Raw genomic sequence first — 26,169 nt, 5'->3', positions numbered from 1 at the left:
CAGCCCACCCAGGGACAGTCACACGCCAGCCCTGCCAGGGCACGGTGGGGACAAGGACCCCAGCACGCACAGCACAGCCACAGCAGGAGTGTGCCAGGGCTGGGAAACACTGGCACTGAGAGCTCTGCCATGTCCCTCCAGTGGAAAACAGAACAAGACACCTAAACCTGTCCCCACACACCTGCCTGCCTACGTTCAGGGGCAAGAGATGAGGAAGTGGAATGTCATTTCTGAAATGCTGAACATATTTCTTCTTAGACTCCTCACAGTTGTGCCCACACGGTTCTGATCTGGGTCAGAGCTCCTAGCAGCCACTTCTATAATCCTGTCCTGAAGCAGTTCCAAAACTCCCATTTCTCTGCTCCTTCCACACAGGCAGAGCTGGACTGCTCTCCCCAGCTGCCCTGTGTGCTCAACACCAGAGCACTGGTGGGTCTTGCACTACTGTTGGTCAGTTCACTGCAGGACAAGGAAAAGAAACTCAGTGGAGGTTACAGTTTTGCTTACTGTGTGCCCACAAATTGAAAGAAAAATTAATTATCAAATTTAAATGTAATAGAAAGAGAAAATTCTACTGTAAACACTTGACAGTTATTCTCACAAGAGCTGCAAATCTACGTGTGGAAATCCATCACCCGAAACAGATCCTTTGCTCTAAGCTGTCCACAGAACCCCAGTCTGTATCTGAATTAAGGATGACCAGGAATCCTTTACTCTCTTACAGAGTTGATCCACTTGACATCTTTCAGCAATTCTATTAAAGAGGAAGGGGGTAAAAAAACCAAACCAAAAAACCAAACCTGAGCCACACTTCTTGCCCTGAAACAAAACCAACCCTCCTGATGTTACACTGGAATGAATGTCAGGAAAGAGTAAAGGAAAATAAATCCCTACTAAATGTTCATTTTCTCAGAAAGACAAGTAAATCATTCCAATTGTGTTTCCCTCCCTTTAAATAGAGAAGGGAATTTAAAAAAAAAAGCAGATTTGCTCTGAAACCTAGTGTGGTGAACTTAAATGCAGTGATGTTTAAAAAGCCCTCTGAGACACATTACAGTCCAACAGAGCAAAGACCCAACGGAGAGGCCAGATTTGAGTGTCAGGCAGGAGCTCCCTGGCTCAGTACAGAACTATCCCAAATCACACTGAGCACTTATTTAGTACCTCTCCTTGGCCAACAAATGCCTTTAAAACAAACAGCACAGACTGTGGACACCGAACAGGGCACAAGTTCCTCTGGCCACTAGACGTCCCTGTTCCTCCTCCAAAATCACAGCTGTGGATGTTCCCTTTCCTCACTGCACATAATGGAGCTATAAAAAGAAAGAAGAAGTGGCACTTTCCCCAGATATAGCACATTCTTATTACCCCATTCATGAATAAAATAAATGTGTAATGCTCTGCAGATTCAACTGGCCACTATGAGTGCAATGCTTGCTTCTGTATTACCCAAACTGCAGATTCCCAGAGGTGATTTAGCATGGAGCAATTCTACTGTAAGTCCAGAGCACCCTAGGAAGGAGGCTCAGTGTCCAAGCAAATACCACTCTACAGTAACACTGGATGCTAATTTGAGTCTTGTTACTTCCTTGGTTCAGACACAGACACCCTGTGTTTTATAAGATCAGGCTCAATGCTTTGACTCCTTTCTGTCGCTTAAAAGCAACTGAGTGTTGGATGACTGGAAAAAAGAAAAGCACATTAGTTATCTCCCTCCCCCATGCACACACACCGAGATTTGTCTTTGGTATAAAACAAAAATAAACCTCCCACCAGAGACCTTGGAAATCTTGAACCTTTTTTCCCTCCAGGAGGATTTATTACTTTCCAATGAGCGGCTGTTCATGTGCTTCTCCTTCTTGTTCCTATTCATAGGGTCAGATCCTGACTAGCATGCACAACCTCAAAAGAAAAGAAAGACTGAATACAAACTGTTTAAAAAAATAGCCTGTTAAAAGTGTAAGCTAACTAGGGGTTGGCACTGTATCCTACCACACGAGGAGCTGCCTCCAAGGGTCTTACCTTATAGGCGACGCTGTTGGAAGAGTCCACGATGATGAACAGAGGCTTTCTGGTGAAAGGGTAGAGATCTCCAGGGTGGAGGCTGGAAAGAGAAAGGGACACCTCACAGAGCACTAGAACTGCTCAGCCACACAGCTGCCCACATCCAGATAAAAACCAAGCAGATTCCCCAGGCCTCGGATTCATCCTCAGGGAGTAACTGCACAACTCACTTGGTATTCTCTATAATATGGGCTATGGGAGTTGTTACTAGTTCAAGAGATGTTTGTCTTCTTGAGAAACCATCCGTCATTAATCTGAAGTTTGCCAGTAATTAAGAACTTACATTAAGTCACAGCAATACTTTTGAAGTGTTTAAATCATCATTTAAACATTCATTTCTAAGTGTTCGACTTCAAGCCAATCTCCACTATGATGTCCTGCACTGAGGAGTTTGAATTCCAGAGGCTTTGATGCCTTTTTCTCTGTTGAAGACAAATTTTTCTGAGCTCCCAGGTGTCCCAGTGTGACACTTACCAGTGCATCTCCTTGTAGGACTGGTTTCGCTTGTGGATCGCGTCCCCATTGATAATGTCCCGGTTGCTGTTTGTCAGAACACCCCCAAAGTCATATGGACCTACAGAGGGGAAAGAGGAGCTCAAATCAGCAGGGGCAACTCACCCCTGAGAGATTTAACAATTACATGGAAGGGAGAAAGCAACAACAAATCTCAGAAAACCGAAGGAATCTGAACTACTGCAGTTGTAAGGAGGGGAGAGGGGAACGTGGAGCCTTCACTAACTACATATTCCATTTATTCTTCCTCAGCAATTTCACCATCTATCAAATAGAAGCAAGCAATTCAACTTCATAACTTCTAATTTAATTATTCACTATTTATCCACAAACATAATACAAAAGATACAGATATTGGCTTTTGTTAAACTATAGAGCAAAAAGATTAAAACCCAATACACACCTGAAACAGGGAAATCAATACCTCTGTAAAATTACCGTATCAGTTTGCATACTCCAGATTCAGAATTTGGTAAAAAAATAAAGCTAAATTAATAAAAAATAATGGACATATTATTATTATCTGCAGTTATAACACTGCAAAGGGGAGAAGAGAGAGCTCAGAGAATGACAAAAGGACAAAACAGATTTAACCAGATTTCAAATCTGCAGCAAAGGTTTGTATTTTAAGATTTCAAAGTCAGAATTCACAATTTGCACATGCACACACGCTGGACATGTGTTCCCATGGTAAGCTAACAAAGTATTCTGCTATGTTTGCACAACTGAGCTACCCCCTGACTGTCTGATGGAGAGCAAAGATGAAGGCAATGGCTACAAAAAATATCACATCCTACAAAATATCAAGATATATTTCTGCCATTGGTATGGATATGAAATGTCACTAACATTAGTAAAATAAAGTATTAGGGTTTCCTCATTCTGTTATACATTTGCAGAGCTGGTTGACCCCTATTTGGCCACCAAATGCAATTTTTTCAGGTTTGGATACAAGGCACCTTTCCATTTTAAGGGAAGCTTTGGGGATACAAAATCAGGAACAGAACAGACATTAATTTAGCACAGGTACAAACATCTCACGTGTCTGCCAAACACAAGCTGCTCGCAGGCGATGGACAGTGCAACTTGCAGCTGCTCTCCCTTTTAATAAGGCAGAGCTGTGGGCAGGCCACACCACCTTATTAAAAGATTGCAGTTGTGATGGGATTCACTGAATGAAAGCTGCACTCTGACTGTGCAGCTCCTCAGGTGACTGAGCCTGGAAGCCTCTACCACAAGGTCTTAAGCTGAAACAACACATGCAGTGAGGTGGACATACCACAGGCCTTGGAGAACAAGCTTCAGTTAGAACCTACCACCAAGTTGCAGCAAGAAGTAAAATGTTAAAAGCATTTAAAAAAATCACTGCCACAACCCAAAGCTGACAGGGATTTTTTTTCTTTTAGCATTTTGGGAGCACTATAAATCATGCACCGGGGAGGACAAGGCATGCATCTTATAAAGGAATGCAAGTCTCAAACAGATGAGGTTTGTACAATATTTAGGATGTTAAAAAGGTGTTTGGATTTTTTCTTGAATTACATAAACAGATCTTTGGACTGTGTTTACTTTAGCCAACCAGTTTTCAGCTTTTACATTGCAGCTGCATCCAAATATTCTGCTAGATTGCAAAGAACAGGAGGATGAGGTGAGGGGAATTGTCAAAATCATGAGAAGGGCTTGAATTGTCAGGTTAAGGAGCGTGCAAATAGACCAGTCCCTGCAGCCGCTTCAGCCCTTTCACCCCCCATCTCCTGGTGCTGGAGATTGGAAAGAATCACAAAGTGCCACTGAGCCATTTTATGAACTTTGCACTGATGCATCAACTGAGCCATGTGGTCTTCACAATTAGGGAAGCTTTTAATACTTCAGATGCATCAAAAACTGGATGTGTCCTTCGAAAAGTTCTCAGGTTAATGCACATTAATTAAAACACAAAAATTAATTACTGTTTGTGGAAAAAAAAGGCTATCTTACTAAGTAGACAGGAGAATCAAATTGACTTGTCTTTGAAAGGAGCTTTGTGACATCTTTCTTGGTCACTTGTCCTGGAACATAAAGAGAATTCAAGCCCTGTTCATGACAGGGAGCATTCCTTTATTGTACCTTCACTATCCGAACGACCTGATGGAAACACGCCCGTGGCAGACAGGTAAATCAGCAGCACACTGTTGGCAGGCAGCTCCTGAAACCCAGACAAGGAGAGTGGCAAGGGGATAAAGGTCAAGTTTATTTTAATATTCAATCATCACCTTCATAAATACATTGTCATTATCATTGTGCTACTTCTGCCCACCAGGGCAGGACACAGACCAAAGGGTCACCTGATGATGTGTCTTTTCTCCACACAGAGCTCTAGGCTGATATCAGAGGTCCAAGTTGCACTGAAAAAGCATCTGCTTCCACAGAGACTCTCTTACTATCTAGCCAGATCTAAGGCTTTCCAAGATATGGAAATTAAAAGCTGCCAAGATCCATACAGACCCTAACTCCCAAACAATTCACAAAGGAGGGTTTGTTTCCAAATCCCCCAGAGTTTGCAACATCTGTCTCTTCCCCTCGGCCCTTCTCAGCTGGCCAACAAGCACAACACATCCAGGTTTCTGTAGAGACCTGTAAAAGAAATCTATTTTCCACCTTTCTAATGGGCTGTTTGCATGAGGGAACAGATACTTTCAATTTCTGCCAAAGGCTGAGCATGCAGGCACACAAAATTCTAAGAAGTAAGGATGCACTTCCTGCACCTCACCAGCTGTTCCTTGAGACAAACTGAAACTTGTTTCTTTATAGGATTCATGTTTTGGTTTTACTACTAAATCCTAAGTTGTGGACTTGTACAGTTAGCATTAAGCATAATGAGCCCAGCAACTTCGATAAATTAAAATAAATTAAAAAAATTTACAAATGTAGAGATGACTGGCTTGGAGGAGAGCAGGGGGTAAGAAAATAAGACAGGCAGATAAAACTACAGCTTGTGCAGGATACAATTTGAATGGGATACAGGACTGGAGATTTAGCAGCTATACAGTGCTGAAGAGCAACCATTTCCTGAGGTACTTCCCTGATTTTGGATTATGTTTGGCATGACATGAAGTAAAAGAACACTTTTAAGATTTTTCTGTTCTCCAGACTGGTGCAGATCCACATTTTATTCCATGTCACAAACTATCCTGGATATTTTTCTTACAAATAAATTCACCAATTCCACAAACCTTAAATGATGCTGCTAAAAATGTATATAGCTGGCTAAAAGTTGGTTTATAAAGGAGATATTTATGGGGGTTTTCCCGCCTTGCTGGTTTCTCTGTCGATTCCTGTTAAAACAAACAAACAAAAACACTACTCAAAAAACCCCCAAACCCAGATATTATCAAAGCAGTTTCAAAACCCTCTAAATTTCTACTTAATAGAATGTTGATGTCCAACACACTTCCTACACAAATGGTCTGCCCATGGTGCATTTCCTGTTACACAGTAAAGCAAGATGCACAATATTTGATACTACAACTTTGTAGTATGCCCCATTTAAACTTGTTACCTAAATCTTTCTTACTCTCTAAAGCATCGTCCAAGAAAAGAGTGACAAAATTCACTCTTCATCTCAAATAAATAAATTAAATTCTTCGTATTTCCTTATGCTCCAGATAAAATATTTTTATGCTTTCTCACAGGGGATATTAACTTTCAGATGACTTAGCAACCTGGTGAGTCCAGGTTTGAGCTGCTCTTCACTAACTTCCAGTAGGTTACACCATCTTTACTAACCTGCTCTGCACAGTGAAATACTGAAGGAGTAACTATTTAAAATAAAGCAAACGAAAGACCCAGTTAAGATCTGCTGCCAGGTTTGTCACTGGAGTGGAACTGACCTGCATTCCAGGTTTGTTCATCTGTGATGCCAAGTTCATGGGTTCCCTCTCCAGCGCTTGCAGCATGCGGAACATGTCCACTGTCAACTCACTGAACTTGACCTGCAGGAGAGTCAAACAGGTTATTCTGACAGGTACACAGTAAACAGCATTTCTCTGGAATCAGCCAGGTAAGAGACTCCACTGCATAGCAGACAGACCATTCTCTCTTTCTCAGGGATCTGCCAGTGCCCTCTTTGAATCTCTAAAGAGCTGTGAAGGACTTGTGGAAAAGCTCACTGAGGACAAAGTCTACTTGTAACTGGTCTATCTGGACAGGTCACTGCAGTGCAGACCCCTGCTTCCAAATTACAGACTTTTCCAGGCTGCTTACAAATCAAGGGCTGAAATGGCTGTGGACTATAAATTCAGACAAAATCTGATAAAGATACACAAAGTGCAGTTTAGATGTAACTCCCTTGCTTACCTGAAAAAAGAGCTCAGAGAGAAGTCATGAAGTTTGTACAACCTCACTATCATCATGTAAAAAAAAGACTTTGAATGTCTTTAGAAAACCTCTTCCTGTTGCCACTGAAGTTGCAACAAACCGGAGTATGTCACGTGAAAGGTTAAGTCAAGCTTTTTCAAGATATATCTCAAAGGTCTCTCATGCCTGACTGTTAAGAACAATCCAATATATGAAAATCAATTGCATCACCTTAATTGACATGATGAATATAAGCAGTAAGAGGTCAGTACCACAGGTCTAATATCTCACACTTCGTTTTTAGCTCCTATTTCTGAGAACCTCTTCTTCTTGATGCCATTGCAAACATCACAATAAAAATATTTTAAAGTTCTCCTCCATTGGATTTGCTGTTGTATGATCAGAAAGGTTGCCAAGGGGGAACTCCAAAGATGTAAACCCAAGCCTCCAGAATTTCTTTTACCTGGTTGTTGCAGTTCCCAATAATGAGTGCATCTGCAAGAGCAAGCTGTCCCACTATCATCCCCTGCTCCAGCAACGGAGCTCCCGTCTCAGAAAGCCTGTTAGAGGTGATTACTATGGTGTTGTCATCATTTAAAACCATGACAGGGTCTGCCTAAAAAAAGCAACCAGAATAAATCAGGAATTCAGAAAACACACAATCTGCAGTCAGAGAAAAGTCCAAAGGTCTCGTCACTTACAGAACATTTCATAACTGAGGCAGATTTTCTAAATTACTTTGCTGTACACATATTTGTATATTTGCATGCAGGCTACAGGGTAATGCCTTCCCCCATGGAAAGGCAAAGTTCTCAGGGACTGCAAAAATACATGGTACAAGCACATGAAAGCACAGCAAAGAGACAAGCACACTGCCTCCAATGACATGGACTCTGCTTCAGCTTCTCTGTACCTGAGGACTCAAACAGCATCAACAACCTTACAAATTCACACAGAATAAACTAAATATTCCTTCATTCAGAATAACTCTGCCCTATTTTAGTCTGCCTTCCTAGAAATGAAGAGCAAAGGAGGTGAGTGAATGGTAATGCTGCCACCCCTTCTGGCAATACTGAAATACTCCTGTTAAGGGCTGTGGCATGAACACACCAGTGAGTAAATGGGACAGGCACACTGTCCCTGCCCCTGCTTCCCTCAGAGGGGGTGATACAGCACCACTTCGGTGAACAAGACAGAAAATCTTACTTTTGAATAAACAACTCTAAGGAAATGGTATTCTCACCTCAATAAATGCTGCCACTTCCTGAAGAACCAGGTTCCACTCCACCTGATCTTCAGTGTTAAAGCGGTGAGTGTAGTCCTCAATTTCATCTGACAGTTCCTGATGCAGACAGTTGAAAGACAGACACAGTCACTTCTTAAACCAACAGTCTAACAGGCAGGCAGTAACTTTACATTTGGTTAGCTGAGCTGGCCTTTAAGAATAACAAATAAATTCCTTGAGAACATATGCAGCACACTTCTGACTAACATGCCAGCCAAAACGCGCTCTTTCAGCAGACAGAATGCCAACGTTGCACTCGGTTTTGGCAATGCAAATTGTCTTTTAAGTAGGTCCAAACGCAAAGAATATCTGGAGTTAACTATCCCACTCACAAGCAGCTCTGTCACTGGTTATTACCATAAGCTATGGATGCCAAGGACTCAAATTTCAGCTTACAAGTGACTTTAAATACATTGAGAAAGGGAATGGTGTGGCTGTTTCAGCTGCTGCTAAGCTAAGCTAGCAGTTCAAGGGAGCTCAGACACAGAGACAGCAATGCAACCTACACAAAACTGTCAAGACCAGGAGCTGCTTGCAGCGAGGTTGTCGGAGGGGCTGGGAAGCATATGCTGTGGGGAGCAGCTTGGTGTTCCTTTGCTGCAGTTACAGGGCACCTCCCTGTCTAGGCTGCAGCTATTGGAATATTTTTACTTCGTGTTCAAACGACGCTGTCAAATCATTTGAGCTTAAAGTGTCATTACTAAATGTCTGAATCACAGGAGATGTTCGCTATGTGGGATGTCAGATAGACTAGAAAAGTGAGGATCAGCAACCTCCCACCCCTCAGCACCTTTAACCTTATTTTAACGTACCTTTACAAGGTCCTTTACAACATCCATTTTGTTGAGCAAGAGACAAACCACTATGAACCTTGCATAGTAACGCAGCTTCTTAACGACCAGTTCAGGCCTAAACACAACAACAAAAACACGACGGCCAAATTTGAGAATAAAATAGAACAGAGGTGGGTACCAGGGGTAAAAGAGAGGAGGAGTTTGAGAACAGAGCAAGGCTGAACACTTGCAGATTAAGAGTTCTGACTGAACTCGTGATCAATAGCTCCCTGGCTGCTTAGAGGTTTCTTTAAAATTGGGTACAGGGACATAAAAAATATCTAAGAAAGCCACAGCCTCCCCCTTCTCCACAGTCTCCTTCTGTGAGAAAGGCATGGGGGTCAGATATCATGGTTGGCTCTTCAAACCTCACAGTTTATAGCTCTTTGCTGCTTCCATGCACTATTCTAGCCTTGAAAAAACAAGGGCATCCATTCAGACGTACCTGTCCTCTTTGTTGACTTGGGAGTAGTATGACCTCTGCCTAATTGCTGAGTAGAAGGAGAAAGCCTCATTGAGATAGCTGGTTTCTGAGGTGCGCAGGCTGCAGAGGAAGAATCAGATTAGCTCCCTGCCTCAGATGGAAATCCAAGCCAAACCCTCCCTTCCTGCCCCCTCAACCCGCTTGTGCATCCACAGCAAAACTCCTTCCTCAAGTAACATCATATGGAAGGCAGACTCTCATTTTGGGAAGCCAGATTTCAGAGCTTGGATGCCATTTCAGATAACAATCAAAGCTGCCCATCTTGCACCCATATGGACAGGTGATGGCTTCAGTGGAAAGTTTAAAGGAACACTAAGCTCCCAAACTTGTAAATCACACTTTTGCAGGACAGTCCGATGCAGCAGGCATGGAAGACACTTTGGTGGCAGGAGATAAGTCCTCAGGCAGCATCAGTGTGACCAGCAATGTGGTACCAGGCTCACAGGTACCTTTCCCTGCAGCCCCATGCAGTCCCCAGGGCCCTCATTCAGAAACAGGCATCGTGACTCAGCCCAGTCACTGATTCCTCCTGACTGAGCATCCAGACATTTGGCAGGGAACTGCACTAACCCTGCATTCCCCACCGAATCCTCTTCTGTGCTTACTTACTAATAATGGTAATAGAGCTGCCCAATCTTGGAAGCAATTTCCCCAATTTGCCACCTCTTCAACCCATACCGATTGTCCAATACTTGTCTATTTTGCAAGAGAGAAAAGAAAGATTAAAAGGCATTCCCGAACTTCCCAGAACATCCCACCAGACAAGACAAAGAGCCATTGCAGGGCCAAATTCAGCTCTGGTTCCTGGTGCAGCATTCCCAGCAGCAGCCCCTACAGAGCCAACAGCACAGCACAAAACCCCCCAGAACAAGGCCCGTTTATCTTGCATTAACTTGCGAGAACCAGACAAAAGTGTGATGCACAAAATACACACAACAAAAGGTCACAACTTCCCGGGAGAACGCTCAGACTGCGCAGCCAGAGGAAGGTGTGAAGGATCAGAGCCCACGCTGCAGCAAGAGGCTTCACACCATTCCAGATGGGTTCTGCTCTGCAGAATCCATCACCTCCTCAGTAAGACATTACAGCACCACACATTCAGGTAGAGCAAAAGGGTTTGTTAAAAAAGTCACACTGAAAACTCTGCAACATTTTAATTCATTAGACTGTGGGCACTGCAGGAAGCGGCTGTTCCCTCCCTTCATGCTTGAACAACACAGTGAAATCTCAATCTTAGCTGGGGCCCTGGGCATGCCAGAGATTAAAGCTGTGCTGAAACCCACACAATTCATCTGCCTACAACATTCCCTTACCGATGCTGCTGTTGGAACTTCCAGAGTTTGGTGTAAACATCAAACGTTCGCCCAAAATAGGACTGCCACTGCTTCTGCCCGTACTGAGGTAAATCCCTGCAAGAGACAGTGACAAAGGCAGAGTCAGGGAGCACGTTCCAGCCAGCCCAATGTGACAGCAGCCTGTTTGTGCCCAAGTCACAGCAGCTTTGTTCAGGATTGACTTGCAGCACTTTAGAATTCTGCCTGCACCCAAAACTACAAGAACCATGATTCCTGGAGTTTCTCAGAACCTGTTGTTACTGGATCACTCCAAATAGGAAACAACCATGTTCCTACATGCCACAGGGGATCTAAAACATCTTACAGTCTTTCTAAAAGAGAAGTAATTTTATGGTTATATGTACAGAAAGCTAAATTGGACTCTTAAAATACCACAGTAAAAAAAAAAACCTCACCCAAGAGCAAGCAGAATAATCTAATGGAAATTAGTTCATTTAGACTTGTGCATCATCATAATATTTCTTGCAACTCATTAAGGAAATAATCTTTTTTAAATGGATGAGGCTGTTTGCTGTGTTTCAGAAACAGAGCTTATAACATCACCAACAAATCCACTGTCCAAATGCCAGCAGGTCAGGCCAGCACATGGATGTTCACAGCAAACACTCGCCAGGTCACATTACATCACCACCACAATATTTGTCACCCTCTAACTCATAGTTAGTGACATGTCACAACATGAGACTTTCTGGTGTTTTCATACCAGTCTCCAGTGCTGTGAATTAGCCAACCCAGTTCAGCTCTGCTTTCATATCTCCACTGGATTTCCATGCCGTGGTGTGTTTCCACTCCACAACTATGATGTATTCCTAAGGATTTTGGCTTTAAAGGTTTGTGCTCTCGATCCTCACAGAGGGTTGTCAGCTGAGAGGGACTTGAATCTTGGAACAAGTGCAACAGAGGACACCAAACCCCTCAGTCTCACTGAGCACATCTTCCCTACAAATATACACTGAAGCTGATTCAAAGAAGGTGCACAACTCTACAAGTAGAAGTGGAATAGCTTTTCCAAGACAGCATAATCTTTCATTTGATTCAAGACTGATTTCTCCAGGGAATGCTCTCTCAAATCACTGTGCTGGTTAATGTACCACCCTCAGCACACGGGCACAGAAAAGCAGCACATTCCACTTCCAAGCCTGGAGGGTGGAGACCGAGGGAACCACCACCTTTAGGAAACCTTGCCATGTCCTCTGAAGGAGTCAGAGAAGCAGAGCAGCACACACGATTTCAGAGCATTCTGGCATGTTTCTGCTCATTGTAATTGCTGTAACAGCACCCAAGGTAGGAAAGGAAATTAATATTCCTTTGCTCGTCAGCCAACTGTACTTCCCACACAGCTTGAAGGGACCTAGTGTAGCTACTACATGTAAAATTAATCTGTTACCAGCCTGGAAAAACATTCCAGGTACTGGAAGATGCCAAGGAAATTGTGCAGGATTTTACCAAATTTAAAAAAAAACCAAAAAAAACCCCTCAAACTTGCAATTGGTTGCTCAACATCCTGGCACATACACTGGTGTAGCAAAGGGTGAACAGGAATACAAACACACACTTCAGGGCACCAGCATCATCCAGATACAGCCTGATACACAGGCAAATTTAAAGCATTTACTGCAAGGAATGATGCACCACTTTCTCTTGTTGTAATAGATGTAAACATTTTAGATAAACAAAAGAAGTTAAGGCACTGTCCAACAAATGCCCAAGACACACTGGAGGCTTTGATATAGCAAGAGGTAGCTTTAACTTAATTAGCACACCCACAAGATTCTATGTTAAAAAGCAAAAATAAAAAGTGAATACAAATACAGAACAACGCTAAAATGGACCATTTAAAAAAAAATTATACAAATCAGCAGTTCCCCAGCACTAACTTACAGAATGACTGAATTAGGGAGCTGACTCAAAGAACTCTACTGGTAGTAAATTGAGCTTTCCAGGCCAAGTTGCTCAGGACATTTGAGCAAAGGTCTAACACATGGGAACAAGAAAATGCCCTCCTCTCAGACACTGAGAAGTAGGTATGTGCAGCCATTAAGAAATAAGCAGGTAACTATGTTCTGACCATGCTCATGCATCTATCCCTCATCAGTCAGATAATTAATACACTCTCTATCCCTCACCTGTCACCTCAATTCCATACCTTCCTCCCAGCCTAAACATTCTTGTAAAGCCCAGCCCAACTCACTGTGCTGTGCTAGATCCGAGTATCTGAAAATTAGTGTCATTTTAAGAAGGCTCTGTTAGCACAGTGTCCATGTGTTTGGCCACTGCTGTCCACAGGCACTGCTGGGTGTCCACACGGATATTCCTCAGCAGCCTGCTCGCCTAATTGCAGCTGGCATAGCTGCACAATGCCACGGATTCCTCGGCTCCCCAGGGAACGGGAAAGATCTCCATGGAAACAGACAGTAGCACTTGTTCTTTTGATAGTATTCTGACATGGCTGTAATAAAACTTCATTTATGACAATACATTACCGTGGTTTCACCACAGCTCCTCGCAGACAGGAGCTGCCCTTCCTGCCATCCATTTACTGCTCTGTGTGCTCAACATCACACGTCGCTCCCATGCACCAAGAAATTTGGCTGGGAGAAAACAGATGCATAGGCAAAAGAGGACATATAGTGCAGGTTTTTTAATAGGGCCAGAGGAGAAACACCTCAAAAGAACCCTAAAGCCTGGCTCGACTGCAGAGTGGGTTATTAACACAGATCCTCTCCCCGATGGAGACAGGGAATACATGACCCAGAAGCAATCATACACCCAACTTCAGAACTATAAAGGCCTATATTGTGGGTCTTTATTTCACTGCTTCCAGATCTACAGCAGGACACCAGAACACTATGGAGAGACAAAGACAGCAGGCTCAGGCTCCTGCGGAGTGTGCCCAGCCCAGGCTGCTGGTTCAGAACAGGCAGTGCTGGGGCACACACTCAGGCTGGACACCACTGCAGGAGGGAGGAAGGGACAGCCAAAGGAATCCAGATGCAGAGGAGGGAGTGGAGATGTCTTGATTTAGGACAGTACAATAGCCTCCAACAAGTGGAAACCGCTTCCAGTTTCTTGGCTTTTAAGACATTCCATACAGGACATGAAGACACAAACTCAGATGCTCTAAAAGGATGGGTTTCCCACATTGGGAAAACTGGTTCCCTCGCTGCAGTAGAGTGGCTGGTGGATAAATTCCACAGACAGTCCAGAATTTTATCGAATTCTTGCTGTACTCCTGGTCTCAGCAAAAACCAGCACTACTTATGTGCTCATAATTAATTCTCTGTCAGTAGTTCATTCCAGCCATGCTGCTGGCAGAAGCCAGATAATACTGGCTGAAACCCAATTAAAGGTGCTGAGGTGTGCTTGGCCAGCACCACGTGGAAGTTGTCACACAGGGACAACTTCTAGAGATGTAAAGAAGTTGAGAAAGTCCTGGGGACTCAGCAGTATGCTTCAAAGAGGGAGGTTACAATAACTGCAAGTTTAATATTCAAAGCTTTAAATACATTCACAGTTTTGACAGGTGATAAAAAAGACAATTTCCTTTTATGTTCATGGGCTTGTAGTAATTACAAGCTCCTGTTCCCAGAACTGAGCAGCAGCAGGATAACAGTGGTGTAGCTTCCCCACAAACTCTAATAACCCACAAAGGCACGACCACACCAGGGCACTCCCCATACCCTGCCACAGCAGTGCGGGGGGTGGGAGAAGCCACTCCCTTCCCAGGACCACAGCAGGTACAGCTGCAGCACTGCCTGAGGCTAAAGAGGCTCCTGCTGTTTCTAAAGCAGCAGCAGCGTGGAACAAAACTAAGGTTCCACACTTGCACCTTACTAGAAATCCACGAAATACCTGGTGCTACAAAATCCACACTGTAACCGTGAATCCCACAATCATTAAGGTTGGAAAAGAGCTCTGAGATCATCGAGTCCAACCTGTGCCCGATCCTCACCTTGTCCCCCAGCCCAGAGCACTGAGTGCCACCTCCAGTCCTTCCATGGACACCTCCAGGGATGGGGACTCCACCAGCTCCCTGGGCAGCCCCTGCCAAGGCCTGACCACCCTTTCTATGGAGAAATTCTTCTTGATGTCCAACCTGAACCTCCCCTGCCACAGCTGGAGGCCGTTCCCTCTCCTCCTGTCCCTTGTTCCCTGGGAGCAGAGCCCGACCCCCCCCAGCTCCCCCCTCCTGTCAGGGAGTTGCAGAGCCAGAAGGTCTCCCCTGAGCCTCCTTTTCTCCAGGCTGAGCCCCCCCAGCTCCCTCAGCTGCTCCTCTCTAAACCCTTCCCCAGCTCTGTTCCCTTCTCTGGACACGCTCCAGCACCTAAATGTCCTTCTTGGAATTGCAGTGAGGGGCCAGAACTGGACAAAGGACTCGAGGTGCCTCAGCAGTGCCCAGTACAGGGGATGATCACCTCCCTAAAATGTGGTTGTGAAAAGTCTTTTAATTTCTTAAAATTTCAAGCTCCTCTGTGATACTGAACACATTTAAGCACTTTTTAACATTAAAAAGAAAATAATACCAGTGACAGGACACCGTGAAAAACTGCTTCTTAACACCCTCCCTCTTTCCAGCCTTTTTCCAAGAAAAAAGCAAGTGGGAGTGGGGAAAGCAGAAAAGAGAGCCATTGGAACATACTTCACTAGCAGTTTTTCCTAACTTATAGCCCAGGGTACAGACAATGTCCCCTCTGCAGTCCCCCAGGCATGGCCACTGGAGATGGTACCACCAGGAGCACGAGCACAAAGTACACTTTCGAGCAGCAACCTTGGCAGACCATCATATGTTTTCCTCAAATGCTGTATTTGGCATCTGTATTGGGAAGAGAGGAAGGAAATGCTACTGAAACAAAGACGTGGCAGGCTGAGCCCTTGCAATTTTTGGCAGCAGCAACAGCTAAGCAGCTGCCAACACAGCCATAGGCTCAGCTCCCTGTAGCTGAAGTGCCCAGAGGAGGTTTTGGGAAGGAAATCATTGCTCTCCTCTCCCTCCCCCGCCACTTCTTTTCCACAAAATGTGGTAGGGACAAGAGAATGGCATAAAACACAGCAGCAAAGGCCATCATCATCTTCAAAACAGAAGGTGGCAGAAATGTATCAGATGCATTTATTATGCTGGAGGGAAAAGCAAGCAACCGGACTGAGAATTGGGATGCTTGCCAAGTTATTTTCAGGTGAACTCCCCAGAGAACAAGCACTAACAGATGAGATACCTGAGAATTATAATGTTGCTTTATCCAGTCATTATGCCCTTGGCAATCACAGGTCTTAAAGGTGAAATGGTGATCAAGTTCAGCACAGGAAGAACATTAACTGTGCCAGGTTACAGTAAGGACAGAGGCAGGCTCCCATTCGAGAATGTTCTTATTTTCAGACAGCAGAACTGGCTGCTGAAGGCCATCTCTCTATTTTTATTGACCATATTTCATCCAAAGGTATTTTCCATTTTCTTTTCATCTAGCTGGACGAGAAGCTTTCTTTTTGGCAAAGTATCACAGATATACACAGAAACTACATCTCTCATCTGGAAATCTGATATGAGCACTAACTCCTTCCATGCTCAGAGAAGAGACAGACAGGCTGGAGGTGGCTGGAGGTACTCTGCCACCTCTCTGATCTGAACTGAGCAACACACAGGCACACATGAACTGGATTCATTTGTACTCCTCAGGGACTCAGGCCAAAATTTCAAGCAAGCTCTATCATCGATGATCCTTGTGCATCCATTCCAACTCGGAATATTCTGTGATTCTGGGATGGAGCTTGCTTGAAATTTTGGCCTGAGTCACTGAAGAGTACAAAGGAATATCAGAAAGCCAGTGTAATGTCATATATGGTCCTGGAAATCCTGGCCTCAAGATCTCAGTCCTTTTGCTTTAGACTCTCTTTCACGGGGTGTTGAATGCAATCACTCCTTGTCTCTACTGCCCATTCACCATTCAGATTTTGGAGCACAAACTGTTTGTTTTGGATTTGGTAATCAACTCCTAAAGCACATGAAAGGATTATCAATAGCGGGGGGCGGAGGAATTAAAAACATCTTTGCTAACCATCTGTGTTTGACTAACAGCAAGCTATATGGGCCCAAACATACAGGATTACTCAGAGACCAGTAAGAGGCTGCACTGCCAACCAGATACGAGCTCAAACTCATGTTGCTTAAGAGACTCTACAGCAAAGCTTAGAAATAAACCAGTTCCCAAATACATAATGTTTAACTCAGCATATATTGACAAAACAAGATGTCTACATCACTGTCCAAACCTGAACGACTTTCCTTGAACTCCCTTTACTCTTTTTTGCCTGCAGACAAACCAGCCAGACTTTCTAGTTGTTGTGAGAAATCCTTTGTAGATAAATGTAGCTTTTACCTTTCTCCACAGTTCAGTTTAAGCATTTCTTTCACCAGACACATACAGGGTATGGTTTGAATGTTTCTGTTCATCACATCCTAGATTTCTTCCCAAAAAATATTCCATCTTCTCCTTTCCTCCCAGCTAAGCCAATCCTCCTCATCCCTTTTCTCTTGGCACAGAGACTGTGGTGGTTTGGACTTGCATGCTGTTGATTGTACACAGCCACACCTAGTCCTTCATTGTGCACTTCATACACAACATTTCAGTACAAATTCTATCCATTTCAGGGCATTTCCAACTCCTAGTTTACTATTAACTGGAACCTCTACTCCTACAGACATTCTTACACATGGTCCCAAACTACCCATACACAGATGCATTGTTCTCTCCTAAACAAACTTACTGGGTTTGAGTACAAAATGTTCATTGTACAACTGACTTCAGCATCACATACTGAAGTGTGTGTTCCAAGGCTCTTCTGGAAGAATACTGTCAAAGATGCACTAACCTTAAGCCATTGAAGAGCTGTTTAGACTTATCCAATAAGTAGCAAAAGTCTGTCACTGTTTTCCTCTCTGCTTGAGGAATATCATCTTCAGCTCCTCCTGATGACATGATTTCTTTTAGAGCAAACTCAATCCTATGAAGAAGAAAATATCCATGTTACTCAAAAATCGAGGGCTGCTGTGAACTCATCCAGATGAGATGCACGTTCAGTTCCATGGGGATGTAACACAGAGCATGCAGTTCTCCCACAGGTTTCTCTTCTCAAGACTCATTAAAAATAATGGCTGAGAATCAAAGCAGGGGAGTAATTATTGCACAATGCACTAGTTAACAGAGCAAAATTAAAAATAACAGTGGTACAAGAGTCATAAAATAAAATAACTCTGAGGACCCTTTTCACAAACACAAAACTGCCAACAAAAGGACTGTAGCACAAACAGCACTTGGGTTTCAGCTTGGACAAAGAAATCCTCTCCAAATTTGCCTTCTGCAGAGGTGTTTATCCCGCACCCACATTTAGAGAGACCAGCCTCAGTTCTCTTATCATTTCATTTTCTTTTATAACTGCTGAAAACTGTAGCTCACTAGTTCCTATTGCTAAAACATAGCAAACATTTAGACAGAATGCTAAAAAATGCCCTCTCCTTCCTCTCTGCTTCCTCAAGACTGTTTAATTCCATGGCTTGCACTGCCCACAATTATACCTGCAGATATATTTATACTGTTCATATGAGCAAAACATCATATTGTACAATAATCATCTGAACAAAAAACTAAGATATAATGTAGATAATCCTAGTACTGAGTAATTAAGGGAATAGGAAAGCCTATAGAGGCAGAGTGGTGTTTAAAATCTTACTCCAAACATACAGATCTCAAATTACCCTTCTGAGCATCCAAAGATGAGCTACAGATTTCACAGCAGCAGCAACAAAACATCTCCTCTGGAAATGGCTGCCAGGTCTTCAGCTCTCCTGTGCTCAGGATTTCAGTGCAAGATAAACACACCTCTAGCTGGGCACATGCAAGAGCTTTTCCTTTCAGCAGCTTCTCTGGCAGTTCTAGTGGGTGCTTTTTTAAGCAACAAGTTTCCCTTTGCACAGCAACTCAGTTTGGATACCATTTGCACAAATAATTACCTACATATCCCAACTGAAGCCAGGAAATGGCAAAGCTAACTCCTTCCACCCATTGGGAAGTACCCAGAAGCATCTTTCAGCAATTGTCACAAAAAACCTTCCCAATAATCGAAGAGGCTTCAGAAATACTTCCCTGAACAAACACTTCATGCCTATCAAAGGGAGGAGAAATTGTTAGTTTCCCCCCAGCTTTTGGGATAAATTAGGGAGCCATCCTGCCAACCAAGCAGTCTCCTGATTTCCCAGTTTGGACAAGATGCAGCACCCATCCATTTGTTTTTACACACCCACATGACAGCCAGAGCACCAGGGCAAGGCCAGGGGGACACTGCACAAACCAATTGTCAAGGAGCTCCAGAAAAAGGTAGGAAGTATCTCTGTATTGTCAGGTAACTGCAATATGGGCGGCAGAGTCCAAAACACACCACCCAGATGTCACAAGCTTTGGCACGAGCCAGGCAAGCAGGACACAAACATTGCAAACCACGAGCCCGTGTCCAAAACCCGCGAACATTCACACAGCACAGAACAAACACCGAGCACTCAAAGCACCAACGAATGAGATGGAAGTGAACAGCGAGACCTAAAAACCAGATGTCAGAAGTAGCCAGGAGGTGATTCGGGAATTCCAGGAAGAGGACAATACCCCGGGACCCGTGTGCTCCGCAGCAAGGGTGACCTAAATCCTGCGGCGAGGCCGTGGGTTCTGCGCACTCCGCGTGGTAATCCAGGCACTCCAGAGCAGCTTCAGACACATTTGCAAAAATTCAGGAGCTTGCTTAAATGGCAAAGCATGTTTCATACAGTCTGTGTATCTGTCCTTTAATCTCATGGCAAAGCAGATTTTATGTTACCCTTAAGTTATACTCCCCAACGTCCCCAACCGCTGCTAACGCTGGCCAACAGAACGAGTGTCAGCCCTGACACAGGCAAGGAAAACCAACTTGGGTTCTGTTGTTTTTTTTAAACCAAGCAGTTTGCACGTGGAGGAGGTCCACCAGACCCACTGTGAAGAGGCCATTTATGCAATCAACAGAAGACACACTAGAAAATCCATAGCCTGCAAATCTGAAAGGTATCAGAAGGCAGGAAAAATAGGCAAAACTGGCTTTTCCAGCTGACAGAGAAGGAAAATAAAATTAGGTATCTCATGCACTGGTTTTGGCTTATCATGCTCCGGAGGGGGTGGTATTAGGTGGTGTACAAAGGAAGAGCCACTATCAGGAGCAGCTCGGGAGAGGAGGAGGTGCTCCCTGCACTAAGGACTGTGTTGTAATGCAGCAGCAGCACAGACAGGAGGGAGAATTATTATTAGAACAGCAAGTGGGCACAGCAAAGGGAGGAATATAGCTCCTGACATCGCCCTTTCCTCAGGGACTGCTCAGCTCCAAATGAACAATATAAATAAAATGCAGCCAGGAGTACAACCACATGGACCTCTCCTTCCCTTTGATACTTGAAGTTATCCCCATGGATCTGTGCTCCTCGTCTGCAAAAGGGACAGTTCTCCCAGTTCTGACAGCCCAGTCATACCCAGAATATCACCTACTTTATTTTTTGTTCTGTGTTTGAAGCTTTTTGCTTTTTTCATGCAAAAGAAACTGTTCAGCTGTTTTGCATGACAATTTTTCTTAAGTAGCACATGTTAAAAAAAATTATCTCCAGAGTCTGCAAAAGGAGACACTGAAACATTGGTTTAAAAGACTTTAAGTCAGAAAATGGTGAATTCCAGCAGAACTTATTATTCTCTCAAAGATTTTAACAACTCCTCAGGCCATACAAGGCAGAAAAACTGTGCTATCCAAGCCCCGCACTTGGCGTGCCAGGTTCTTCCAACACACTCTCAGAACACAAGATTCCAGGTTTGCTAAGTGCAATGCATTAATACATTTTACAAATTCACCCCGTTGCAGCACTCTGGGTAGCAGAGCTTCAGAGACATCACAGGGGATGGCAGGACTGCCCAAGGCAGCTGGAGCCGAAGGGCAGCAGGAGGAGGGCACGGGACAGGATGGAGGTTTCATGGTGCTGGCCAGTGTTTTTAAAGTCAGATGTCACTTACATCACACACTCTCCACTTCCCTGTGGTTTGCAGTCTTTTGGCTAAGGTTTTCCAGGCTTAGCTGGAAGGGAAAAAGCACTGAAGTCAATGGTATGCACTCCCCACTGGCCCTACCCCAGGATCAGGCCTGCAAAGCAAGGCAGGCTTCGGGAGCGGTGAAGGAACCCTCTGGTTCAGGAAAATCAAGCTGACAGTGCAAGTCCAGCATGGATAGTTAAATCAGTGTATTACAGGCACATCCTCTTAGATTTATTAGGGAGCCAGGATCACTGTAACCCACCACTGAGCTGCCTGGGAGAAGAGGGGGGTCATAACTTCACACCTGACACGTACAAGCAAATAAAACCTCGGGGCACTGAGGATTCGGTGTGACTGTAGGGCACAGTGCTCAGGCAGATGTCAGCAGGGTACAAGCTCTATATAAAAGTGAAGACAGGCAGAACCAGGAGCAGTTTTCCAGAGCTGCACAGCAGAGTTGGCTGGACGTGGCACCTTGACCTCTTGACAGAGCACTTGTACAATTCACCTGCCTCTTTTTAAGCCATTACTTCTGCTCAGCTGTGGGATCTTGACTGGTTTTCAAATGCTTCCCACTCCTCACTTAGAGATACTAAAAACCAAAACCAAACACACTTTGTACATCTTGTTGATACAGGATTCTCCCCAAACTAAGAACTGCTCCCCACAGAAACCAATGGTGGAAAACACGTTCCAGTCTATCAGGATTTTAAAGCTGTCAAACCTTGAGTCAGAGACCAGCTCTTTTTCCACTTTTCATCCTGACACATCTCCCACAGCATCACTGCCAAAAGGGGACGTGATACAAAGCCAGACACCCAGCTGGTATCTATTTCTTATCCGCAAATTAACAACACAGATAAAATGAAGCTCTTCATCATTGACACCCAAAGCCTGGAACCATCACTTCTCAAATCTCTTCCAAAAACCAGCTGATCTTACTGTCATCAAGCAGGATATATACCTTGGCTCTCTATTTGCCTCTCCTTTTCTTCTACAGACTGGCACACTTGTCTTGTGTTTTCTTTCAAAGCTATACTGCACGTTTTGGGAAAACCATCTGTGTGTTTCCATGTGATCTGCTCAGAGTGCTAGTCCTGACAGAGCCTCAGACAACACAAAATTCATTAGAGCCCAAATTCACTCCTCTCGTCAGAATACCTAATTCTCCATTGAGAGCCACTGTCCTGAAGTTCCTGAGACACCACTCAGTTCTACCCAAGAAACACTGAGATAAATAAATAGCAATTCCCTCAGACACGCACCAACAACCTCACAGCCTGCTGGAGTCAGGCCTCCAGAGGAAATGGCAATGAGCAGTTATACATCAAACCATTTTTTCATAAAATACACGGCAGGGGAAAAGGATTTCTCTATTATTTTAAGGTTTTTAGTAAAATTTGGAACCGAACGTGGACATTCCTCATCCCAAACACTGTTCACCTCGGGGCACGTCTGCACTGCAGTGGCTGCAGCTCTCCCAGATGCACCCAGCTCCTTTTCCAGCAGCTCGCTGGATGCTGCAGGAAGCATCTGGGAGCAGGCTGAGCCCACACCTGGGCTCTGGCAGGGCTCAGTCCCAAGGGACAGCGATGCCCAGGGCGAGCTCAGAGAACAAGCAGTGCCCCAGTTTGTGCCCCAGCTCTGCTCACTGCTCTGTGGCACACACGGAATGCACAAGGAAAAGGGCTCATACAACTTACACACATTTCATTACTGCAAACCGAAAGTTCACCACTTTCACATGAAGGTGTATTTCCTTCCTCAGCATATCGAAGATGAGAAGATCTGCAAACACTGTCTCAGTGCTTTGTCTACAGAATCAGGCTTTTCGTTTGTTTCGCATGTCTTTAAAAGTCCCTTTATTGCTTAAAGCACACCTGTCTGTAACCAGAACTGCAGCTTTGGCATCTTTTCTCCCAGAGAAACACGGAGGTGCTCATTAACATCACACCATGGAAACCGTGTGGTCCCTTCCTGCCTCCTACACTGAGATCATGGAAGCCACACCTCACCAGCAGACTCTGAATTCACTCTGGGCAGACTCACTTTGAATACAAGAGACATGATCTCACCATGGGATGCACGTGGCCTTCTTCAATCACCTTCAGAACACAAAACTTTCGCTTCTCTTCTTTATGTTTCTGCCACTGGTAATTTGTTCCACTTTTGTCCATTCTGCGCCCTCCGTGATCCCTTTTTCACTGCAGTTCACGACCTTTTGTGTATAGGATGAACAAAGGGCACAGGCTAAAAATGTCATCACAGTTGGGCCTCTGCTCTTCTACTGACTTCACCAGTTCACTACTAAAAACGGGCTCAAGCTCAAAGTCAGACCGAGGCAGAATTTCTGGGTCATCAGAGCCCAGGAATCTCCAAAAGATGGTGCAGAAGCAATGTGGAAGAGGATGCAAGTATTTCCTTTTATCCAAATTCAAATCATGAATCTGTCGTGGTGCCTGCATACCACCTACATGGTACTTAGCAGTCATTTGCATTGTATGAAAGAGCAAGAGAAAAAAGAACATCAGGCTGGCCCACTCTTGGCAGGGTGGGAGGGTAGAAGGGAGACAGAAAAACACCATCAGCTGTGGCAGTGAGCTGTGTGTATTTACATTTCACAGGCTGAACTATTTAGTGGTTTATTTACACACAATGTTCTCGAAGCAGCTAAAATGCCAGTTGCGCTTTATCTTGATTTTGTGGTAATGCACATAAGCCACAGAACCATAGGGAGAGTCTGCAAATGAGAGATGAACCTCGTACAGCTGGAAAAGCACGTAAGCCTCTGTGAGAAGGGAGAGAGATTTTGGGAGCACAGGCACAAGCAGGTCTGAAATGCATTAGTTATGACAAGAGACCAAAATACAAGCCTGGGACTCAAAAGCAAGGATCCAGTCACAGTGCAACAGCTCGTGCTGCAGGGATCACACATCCCAGGGTAACCCCCACAGCCCAGCCAACCCACGGCACGGCACCGCAGGCCTCGGGTCCCTCCGGCTGCCCCTCCATGTTGGAGTGAGGAGGGAATTGCAGTCAGCTCCATTTTATGCACATTTGGTGGCAAGACGCCAACACAACTGTTGACTGAGCCAAATCTGGGCCCCCTTGAACTAAGCCATCACCCAGAGCAGGGCGGAAAAGCACATGCCTCTCGCCTCCCCAGCAGCCAAGTTCCTGAAAAGCATCCCAGTTGCAAGAAAGATTTTTTTTCTTTCTTTCCTCCAACGACTGATGGTTTAACTCTTTGATTCACTACCAAAGAATTTAATTCAATAATTCAAAATGGAACAGCAAACATCAAGCTGCATTGTACAGCAACGTGACGGAGAGGCTCCTTTCCAGCGAGCCAGTGATTTACTGGCTGGCCCAGATGGAGCTGAGGCCAGTGCCCGAGCTGGAGGGCAGCTCTCGCCACACTCTGCAGCCTGTTCCCATCCTTGGCCAAGGTGCCGATGGCTGCCTTCCAACTGGAATCGTACTCCGACAAAGGAGAACGCTGGACAAGCTTGGGAAAGCCTTCTGATCCCTTCAGTTCACTTCTTTCCTCCAAACCAGTGTTTGGCAGGAGCTGCCAGCAAGGTTGGGAATTGCACGGAGAGTATCATCACTCTGGGAATTCAACCTCCTGAGCAGGGACCGCTGCTGGACTGTGCCTCTGCCTCACAGCAGAGAAATCCCTCTGCTGACTTCTGCTTTAATTATATCTAAAAAATTCACCTTCCAGTCTGTGTTCCATTATATTAATAGCAATAATTAAAAATACTTCAAACAACGAGCCCTCTAAACCTGCAGTTCCATCCAGGCTTTCTGGCACCACACACTTCCTTTCCTGACTGACATCCTCGGGGATCCAGATTGATGGTTACTCTGTTCCAGCCCTGCTGCAGGGCTGTGCTGCGTTCTCTCAGCACATGTAAACTGCAAGGTAATATTTGTGTTGGCAACTTCCTTACATACTTTACAGAACCAGACCTCAATTTGACCCTCTGTGCAGCTCCCACACACAATTTGGCCCCCTCCTTTGAACTGTTTCCTCCTGCTGCAACACATACCCCATTCCATACCTCTGTTTCCAGCCTGTTTAAAAACTACATATCCAGAACAGAGCTTTTGTGCTAAACGAGAGCAGGTCAGCTACAAAAGCCAAGCCTGCAGAATGTTCTTATGCAAGGACACCAAGGAAAATTATCATAAAACCTGCATGTACAGGTCCTGCTTTTCCTTCTACAAGGATTGCTCCAACAGAACACTTTTATGAAAAAATGAGAACTGCAAAAAGTTCTGTGAAAAAAGCCATCAACACCCAGGTTGTTATGGTCAGACTCCAAGAGCTGTAGGGTGCTTTGGAGGCTGGCGGGGTGGCACTGGAGGTTTTTTGTTTAAAATCAGTTACATTTCAGCTCTTTAGGCAGTAAGACCACCCCAGAACAGACCTTCACAGCAGAGCTCTCCCTTGCCCAAAGCACACCACCCAGAATGAAAGATAAGCCAACAAAGTAACATGTCCAGATGATCCAATGAATTCCCATTATCCATCTGTGCCGCAGCAGATCATCAACAACTCCATTTAAAGCCAACAGAGCTAAACCAGAACAAAAGTGATGCAAGGAGAGGGGAGATGTGAGTGGCACACGGCAGCGAGGCAGCTGCAGTGCGAGCAGGGGACTGTGCAGCCGCAGCATGTGACAGGAACAGCACTGGCAGCAGCGAGGGAGAGCTGCAACCCCAGCTCCCACCTCCCCAAATCTGTGCTCCCAGTGCAACACTATGGACACCACCATCTGATTCCAGTGCAGAACTGACTCGGGTTAGAAGCTTCTCGATGTTCTGAATGGTTACACTCCATGTTTATTACTTGCCTCCATGAAATAAAACAGGGACACAGAAATTAATAACAATACAGGCAAGCTATGTGTTCCTCCCACTGGAAAGCACTTTCAGCATCTTTATCACTTGTAGATCAAATTTCTTAACAGAGCATGATGAGCACAGAACACAGTATCATTCTTACACATAGAGCTAAGTCCAACTAGACATCTTTGTGTTAAAATCCCCCTTGTTTGTAAGGAACCTGGATTGCCAATTGAATTTTGATGCTGCATTATACTTATATTTTGAAATAAAACAATGATCACAATCTTCTTTGCAGCACAATAAAACATTTCTTCTCTCCATACAGTTTCCATGAATGGTTTTTCTATTTCCCACAGCAAAG

The 26,169-nt window shown here is 44.6% G+C and overlaps 1 protein-coding gene across 3 annotated transcripts in view; it reads right to left on the bottom strand.

The window, feature by feature from the left end:
* Positions 1-25,135, bottom strand: part of SCAI (suppressor of cancer cell invasion) — a 30,546-nt gene extending 5,411 nt beyond the window's left edge. Inside the window, exons 1-13 of one of the 3 annotated variants that reach the window (XM_027687891.1) lie at positions 19,455-25,135; positions 17,734-17,865; positions 10,828-10,923; positions 10,124-10,210; positions 9,476-9,574; positions 9,010-9,106; positions 8,156-8,254; positions 7,376-7,528; positions 6,447-6,548; positions 5,790-5,891; positions 4,684-4,762; positions 2,539-2,638; positions 2,023-2,104 (exon numbers count right to left, since the gene is read on the bottom strand). In XM_027687891.1, coding sequence (XP_027543692.1) covers positions 2,023-2,104; positions 2,539-2,638; positions 4,684-4,762; positions 5,790-5,891; positions 6,447-6,548; positions 7,376-7,528; positions 8,156-8,254; positions 9,010-9,106; positions 9,476-9,574; positions 10,124-10,210; positions 10,828-10,923; positions 17,734-17,840 — 1,203 coding nt within the window. In that variant the 5' untranslated portion in view covers positions 17,841-17,865; positions 19,455-25,135. Of the gene's footprint in view, positions 1-2,022; positions 2,105-2,538; positions 2,639-4,683; positions 4,763-5,789; positions 5,892-6,446; positions 6,549-7,375; positions 7,529-8,155; positions 8,255-9,009; positions 9,107-9,475; positions 9,575-10,123; positions 10,211-10,827; positions 10,924-17,733; positions 17,866-19,423 lie in introns of all 3 variants that reach the window. The other 2 variants (XM_027687892.1, XM_027687893.1) reach the window with 2 other exon arrangements.
* Between the last annotated feature and the right edge of the window lie 1,034 nt (positions 25,136-26,169).

This window comes from Neopelma chrysocephalum, unplaced genomic scaffold (genome assembly GCF_003984885.1).
Source record: "Neopelma chrysocephalum unplaced genomic scaffold, ASM398488v2 Primary Assembly neopelma1_74, whole genome shotgun sequence".
NCBI lineage: Eukaryota > Metazoa > Chordata > Aves > Passeriformes > Pipridae > Neopelma > Neopelma chrysocephalum.
This window is presented reverse-complemented; position numbering and strand designations above follow the sequence as displayed.